General features: G+C 42.2%; 1 protein-coding gene across 1 annotated transcript; it reads right to left on the reverse strand.

Moving 5' to 3' along the window:
• Window positions 1-1,346: 1,346 nt before the first annotated feature.
• LOC124121138 (poly [ADP-ribose] polymerase tankyrase-like) lies at window positions 1,347-6,808 on the reverse strand. The gene is made up of 3 exons (XM_046484124.2): window positions 6,524-6,808; window positions 3,963-4,186; window positions 1,347-3,323 (listed from the first exon to the last, which is right to left on the reverse strand). The coding sequence occupies exons 1-3, from the start codon at window positions 6,781-6,783 to the stop codon at window positions 3,007-3,009; spliced, it is 801 nt and encodes a 266-aa protein (XP_046340080.1). The 5' UTR covers window positions 6,784-6,808; the 3' UTR covers window positions 1,347-3,006.
• Window positions 6,809-7,565: the final 757 nt, after the last annotated feature.

Consider the following 7,565-nt stretch of genomic DNA (forward strand, 5'->3'; position numbering starts at 1 on the left):
CATACTAGGGAACATCAGAACATACTGGGAACATCAGGACATACTAGGGCACACCACGGAAACATATTTGGGCAAATGAGGACATAACAGGGCACATAAAAACAATGCGCACATCAGGGAACATATTAAGGGACGTCAAGGGACATATTATTAGTTCACGCCACGCCCAATATTTTTTGAAAGGGGGTCCTAGGAGTGGAACAAACTGAATCAATCTCAGAATACACGTCCTTCGTTACCAGTAGAACATTGAACACTCATTATTTTGCTATAAATTTCCACTGCTTTCATTGTAATTCCTGCATGCTGATTAGCTGAATTGATCGCATGATATTTCACTCAATTCCCAATGAATGTAAAAAATATTAAGCCACGCCCACCGAAGCGGACTACTTTAATCACTACGGAATGTCAGGGAATCCCAGTTATAGTTGAGGGAATTCCCTTCCTTCTCACCTGTATCAAGATACGTTATCAGGCCTAGTAACATTTTAGTGTTATTTTCGGTATCAAACATTTGAAAAAAACCACACAAATGACATCACAGCCCCGACAGGCCCAAGCAGTGAGCTACAACACTGCCGTCTTCCACACTGCACAAAACCGGCCCCGCGCTACATCAGTCCCACAAACTGCCATGTCTTCAGGTTTCATTTCCAACTCGCATTTTCCACTGTCTCCAAGTTTTCAGGAAACTAATGTTTGAATCTGACGGTTACTGACCATGTCATCTGAAACAACCGCTTTACCCATGACCTTTTTTTGTTCCGCTTCGTCACGGTTGCATTTTTTTCTTTCCACCTCCAGCCTTGATCGACACGTCCTATGACCTATGTTTGATGTTTTTCTCTGTTGATTGGGGGGGGGGGGGGGGGGGGGGGGGGTAGCATAGTGGTTAAAGCGTTTAGCTCGTCACGCCGAAGACCCGGGTTCGATTCCCGACATGGGTACAATGTGTGAAGCACGTTTCTGGTGTCCCCCGACGTGATATTGCTGGAATATTGCTAATATTGGCTTCTTTCTTTGGGGGCGTGTTAAGTTATATAAGTACACAAATGAAACAATCACCTGGTATTGCCACGCCATAATATATGTATTCCTACGCCAGGAATGTTTACCCATTTCCTGATATTTTACTGCTTTCATAGATGCAATTGTTTTGGGTTAACCTATTGTTGATAACACATGTTTTCGTTGTCGAATTGTATTATAAGGATTGACTGTGTGTTTTATTCGCTTCAATGAGATTTATAACTCAATGAACCGAACAAAACACAGAGTCAATCCTAAAGTACAAACTTCGTCCTCTTTTCAATTCTGATAAAGCAACAACATCAACTCCGAAATCATAACAACAACTTTAATAAACATCAACAGCAATACTTTGAAAGACATGGGCAACTTGAATGCATTTACCCTGGGAACACGAACCGCCATCAATACACACGGCAGCAGACGACACAAAATACGGAAAGTGTCATAGCCGATACCAATAAATAACGTTAACGATGAGCTATATGCAGTGAGCGAGTGACGTCGTGTAATACCATGATGTCGTGAGAAGTAGTCCGCAACATACTACATACATGAATGTTATTGAACACTGAACACGGTCAAGGACAACGTTTGCAAGTTTAGCACTGCCAAGCAGAGGCGCAAAATTAACCATTCACCCGGGCACTGCCTGTGTTCATGGCGGCGCCGATAACGCCTGCTTGCATTTCATCGGAGGAAGGAAATATAGGATCTTGCGGAATAATACGAGAAATAATTTTCAAAGGTGAATGGAATCAATTAATTGATGTTTCAGTATCAAATATGACATTCAGTTGTTTTTTTTGTATTGGAAAATGTATTAAGAATGTATACACCTCCAATACATGTTCAGATCGTTTGTTGTTAACATATCCAAATGTCATATCATTATAATCATAACACGACGTCAATGCACTGTAATTTTTAGGCAATACGTGTTCTGGCATTTGTTCTTAAAACTGACAAATGAAACGCAGTCGTGGGACAAGAACCACAGCAAGAAAAAACTAAATGACAAACTATGTTAGGCGACTAACGGGATCGGGTGGTCAGGCTCGCTGACTTGGTTCATGCATCTTATCGTATCCCAATTGCGTGGATCGATGCTCATGATGTCAACCACTGGATTGTCCGGTCCCGATTATTTACAGACCATCGTAATATAGCTGGAATATTGCAGAGCGCGGCGTTAAACAACAAACCAACAAACAAATAAACAAGCCATCAATAAGTAAAACATGAACATTCACACAAATAACACCCAAGTTTTTAGCAATACGTATACGATACAACAGATCTATATTACAAGACTAACTGCAAATCTAAACAATTGTGAAGTCTATTTGGCAAATTGGTCACAGGCACACTTAAAACAAAATCTCATCCAGGACATACCCGATCTTAGCTTAGGATCAACGATGTCAACCAGGGATACTCTGAACTCAACGAGATATACCCCGATCTTTGCCAGGTAATATCCTGATCTCATCCAAGGTATCCAAGATCTCAGCCAGGAAACATCCTGGTCTCATACAGGGGATATACCCCTATCTCAGCATTGGGATACCCCGATCTCTGACAGATGCTACCATGATCTCAGTCAGGAAATACATTGAGTTTGTTTTTTGGTCAGCGTTGTCATCTTTGTCACCGTTCATGTCGTGTTCTCTGGGTCATTTAATCACAGCCACATTACCAGTAAGGAGTCTTATAATCAACGTGTGTCTTCTGTTCTATCCTTGTTCACCCCGAAGGGTCGTTCTTTCCAAAGGCGTTGCAACAGTCAGTTGACTTTTCTCTAATGCTGTACTTGTTCTAGAATACATCGGCCGGGTGTCTTAGCATCATACCTCACACATATAAATGTATTTCAATTGCCATTCTAAACAAGGCTTAGTAGCCCTTTTGTACTCAGATATATATCAAGCCACATCCCCTTTGGCGCACGTCCCTAAGGGGATTGGTCCTAGCTCAGTCGTATAAAGGTATATTAAAATAACTAATTTGGGAAGCGTTGGATACGCTTTCTGTATCAATAGACAGATCATTCACACCATGGTACTCAGACAAATACACGCTGTCTGTTGTTGAAGCAATGTTCATGTAACTCGACACGCCAGGCGCGTGGTTAAAATGTACGTGGTGATGGTCCTTAGGGGGAGATAACACAGTTTCTGTTGGGAACACTGGGGAGGAGTTACATTCCCTGAATGCAACTCTTTGGTGAGAGAGGTTATACACTGGTGACCCTGGAACGCTCATGTCGGATTCATGGCCTCTACAGTGAACTGAAAGAGATCATATGGGACATTAATTTTGTGTGTTAGCAAGAGAATCGGTTCAAACACAGTATTCAAGCTTGTTCACGAATCAACGAGTACTGGTATAGTAGTGAGTGAGTGAGTTGGATTTAACGCCGCTTTTAACATTATTCCAGTTATATCGCGGCGTGTCAGCTTATATGGGAGGAAAGCCCGAAGTGATGCAGGTCTCAGACGTTTAACACTTCGGGGGAACCCACGAGCACGGGTATGGTGCTGACAAACCTAGAAACATAATCGGGGCGAACCGGGATTCGAACCCTCAATCATAGGTTTCTGGCGTGCCCAAGGGACGCAACTCTGCAAAGCGAATCGCGGCGCCTTAGACGACTGGGCCACCCGTGCCCCCACTGATATAGTAATAGATGAGGATTATAACCATGGCGAATGTGGGATTCGAACTGTCGATCATCGGATCCTAGCACGACAAAGGGACACACCTTTGTACAGCGAAGTGCGGCCTTGAGCTATGCTTACGGCCATCAAGTGCCGATCAATACGAAGGAATAAATTATCTGAAATCATCCTGGCAATTTAATAAACATGGAAAACACTGTCCACTTATATTTAACAATTCACACAATGAAAGTCACGATATCAACTTACATGCGCTAGAAACCGCTGTTAAATACTCCACTATCTGGAAATGACCATTTGCCTCGGCCTCGTCCACAGGGCGATGACACTTCCGGTTGCACGTGTTAAGATTTGCGCCCTCTTCAACCAGAACTTGCACGGCATGGCTATTTCCGCGGTACGCCGCTAGGTGGCAGGGCGTGTCTCCGCTCTGAGTTAACGAGTTCACATTCGCTCCATTCTTCACCAACAACCTGTCCAAAAAACCACAACACTTATTAAAGATAAAAAAACACTTATGTTTTCCACTTGATATTAATATTATTATATATTTATATTTTTGTTTAGTTCATACTCTGACTGACATTAAGTGTTCACGTGACTGTCTACTCGGGTTGTTGGGATCTCTGTGGTTGGGTGTGTCTCAATCGTAGTAGATAGTTGATCGTTGTTGATAACATGTTTACATTGGAGAAGGTGAAGAGCGGCTTGGAGCCAGGCATATTCATGTGTACATGTCATGCAGTTATTCACAAATATACTTAAGCCCTCACTTGCTGTGTGCATATGAAGTGTAAACATACATGTTGACATTATTTCTGTGTATGTCTTTTTGTATCTCATTCTAACCTTACTCTAGAATGGAGAAAGTTTTGTTTCATAATTCCAAAATGTATGTATATGTTTCTTCGTGTCCGTATAAATGAGTTTGTGTGTGTGTGTGTGTGTGTGTGTGTGTGTGTGTGTGTGTGTGTGTGAGGGGGGGGACGTGTGTATGTCTGCGTGAGTGTGTATGAGTGTTCGTATGTATGAGTGACTGTGTGTGTGTGTGAGTGTGTGTGTGTGTGTGTGTGTGTGTGTGTGTGTTTCTCCATCTTATTGCGAAAAGGGGCGGTCGGGTAGCCTAGTGGTTGAAGCGTTCGCTCGTCACGCCGAAAACCCGGGTTCGATTCCTGACATGGGTACAATGGTGAAGCCCATTTCTGATGTCCCCCGCCGCGATATTGCTGGACTATAGCTAAAGGCGGTGTAAAACCATACTCACTCACTATTCCGAAAAATATATTTCGATGTAAACCCAAACAAGCTCACATATCCCAGTACATACATTTACATAATTACATAGAGAGACGCTGTCTTTATATGTACATAAACACGACAAATAACTGTGAATATCACTCGTGAATAGCCACATGCTTATGTTCTCAAGGTGATATTTGCCCGTTTCCTTGACACTATCTTTGGCATGTTATATATCACACACACTTGGGTTATGTCTGACACCTGTCTGTCAACACTCATGATATAGACATAGCTGGGAGACCTTGTCTGTAGACGAGGATAGCTACGTGTCCTTACTGACACTCACCGACATACCTGTGTCCACGGGTCACAACACAACCATTGTGACCAGACACTCACATATGCACTAAGGACCTGACTGTTTAACATTCCGAGGGCGGGTCTAATCTTTTAAGAAGTTACATTTCATCTCTGAACATAGGTACCTAACTATAATTTGGGGACATACACCCCCTTTTTAGGCCGTCGAGAGAACAATTTTAAGCTAAATTATGCACTCAAGTTTTTACCGCAAGAAATAGAGTTTTGGGAAAAAAACCAGATCTCTCTCCCCAGCAGTGCCCAAAGTCCGCTAAGTCTGACAATCTGCACTATTCTCAATACTTAAGCCAACATGTTTCATCCGTATGATTAGGAGGAATGCTGATATGAATGTGACATGTTGTAGAAAGTTTTAGCGTTGAATTTTGTTTCAAGTTTTAAATATATATTATTTTAATTATATATCATATATATATGAATGTACATACCAGGGCTGGGACGAGTCCAGATTTACTACCCGGGTACCCACCCCCCTATTACCCGACCCTATCCGGGTACCCGCTGTAGGTCTCAAGGGGTAGGTACAAACTTTCCGATTGGGAGTCTGACCGTAGCTCTGGTAAAATGTGTTTAGATACATGTATGAAACGATCTGGTGTATACACTGAAGTTGACTGAAGTTTTATTTTTATTTAAACATTTAAAAGTCAGAAGGAATGGGCGTAGTTGTCAGGAAGAACTGCGAACATAAGTGATCTGTAGTTTAAACATAGAGTTTTAGATATTTTTTGTCACTGAACAATATATCACGTGGCTAACCACGGGTCCGGGTAGTCCTGTGGGTACCCGGGTCCTACTCAGTACCCACCCGACCCGACCCGAGTACCCGAGTTACCCGTCCCAGACATAGTACATACATATACATAACGATGTGAGATTCACTGGTGTACATGGGCACAAATATAAAGAAATTCACAAAGTAATCACACGACACGAATTGTTCTCTCTCTTTTTAGCTATATGAAATAAATAACTTTGCACTCTCATCACTCAAAATAATTTCATTTCGAAATATTGCAAATAAATGAATGCATCTGCAGAAAATTGACTCAAAATCACACCAAATGAAACTAACGATAGCTATATGAAAAACAAAAAATAATGCAAAATGGAGTACATTAGTTGTACACAATGCCAAGTGTAACTTGGACAGTGAAGATACTGTTGTTATCGATCCAACTCCTCACCTGATAACTTGCACTCGGCCAGCATCTGCGGCCGCATGGAGGGGAGTCGCTCCGTACCCAGTGGACGCATTCACGCTCGCATTGCTGGTAAGAAGCAACTCAACCAGTTCTATAAGACCTCGACACGCCGCCCAGAATAGTGCAGTTCCATCTCTCCGCGATGTTTGACAATCTAAACATCCATATTTCTGCGACTGTAACAGCTTTTTCGCCAGAGCTACATCCCCTGTGCGAATAGCTTCTATGATCGGCCGCGCCATCGCGAGTGTGTTTCCGCGTCGAGTTACTCAACTACTTATACAGGATGTAAGGTCGCTGATTGGTCCAATTGTAACCAATCAAAAACGGTGTAAACATCGGAACACGTTTGCTACACCTAAATGCATGCAAATGCGCGTTACTTTGTCTAAGTAAGTTCTGATTCCTCAAGATATCAAGGTAAGTTGATTTCATATTTGTTTGAGTGAATGTTATGAACATACATTCTTGACTATGTTACTTCCGGGTTGGTTGGCATTCGGCCTTGTCTATAGCAGCACGTGCCGACTCGTCATATGTTCACAGCGGTGATGTTGAGATATGGCCTGGTTTCTGATGTGTATACTGAGGCATGTGCGACTGTATGTGTTCGAAAGCTTACGACTTTACACAAAACCTCAATTCACACCAACAATAGTTTGTCTACTCCCTTTCCTAGTATTTCTATATTAACTCTGCGTACATACATGCGTACTGCATTGAATACGGGATAGGTTTATCTATAGATAAATGACTGGATGTCTTGTTATTATTGTGAATGTTCATAGTAACGGTACATATATTATTGTTTACAAAAGTGTTAAATATATATCTCTCTGGTCAGGCGAGTAAACATTCAAACTCTGCCTTTCCTAGGCCCTTAATTCGTCTCATCGCCGAGGATATGAGTCAATATTACTTCCACGGTAGAGCATACGTGACTGTATTTTCCATCTATACATGCCAACATAATACACACGTACATTCAACTGTATGACCGTGTTCCGTGTTGCGCGGGGGTACA

The sequence above is a fragment of the Haliotis rufescens genome, unplaced genomic scaffold, assembly GCF_023055435.1.
Source record: "Haliotis rufescens isolate VD_foot unplaced genomic scaffold, xgHalRufe1.0.p SCAF_16, whole genome shotgun sequence".
NCBI lineage: Eukaryota > Metazoa > Mollusca > Gastropoda > Lepetellida > Haliotidae > Haliotis > Haliotis rufescens.

Coding starts and splice junctions, on each gene's coding strand:
- LOC124121138 (XM_046484124.2), bottom strand. CDS start 6,783: ATGGCGCGGCCGATCATAGAAGCTATTCGCACAGGGGATGTAGCTCTG. Junction 4,187..6,523: donor GGCCGAGTGCAAGTTATCAG/GTGAGGAGTTGG, acceptor TTTTTTGGACAG/GTTGTTGGTGAAGAATGGAG. Junction 3,324..3,962: donor AACAGCGGTTTCTAGCGCAT/GTAAGTTGATAT, acceptor GATCTCTTTCAG/TTCACTGTAGAGGCCATGAA.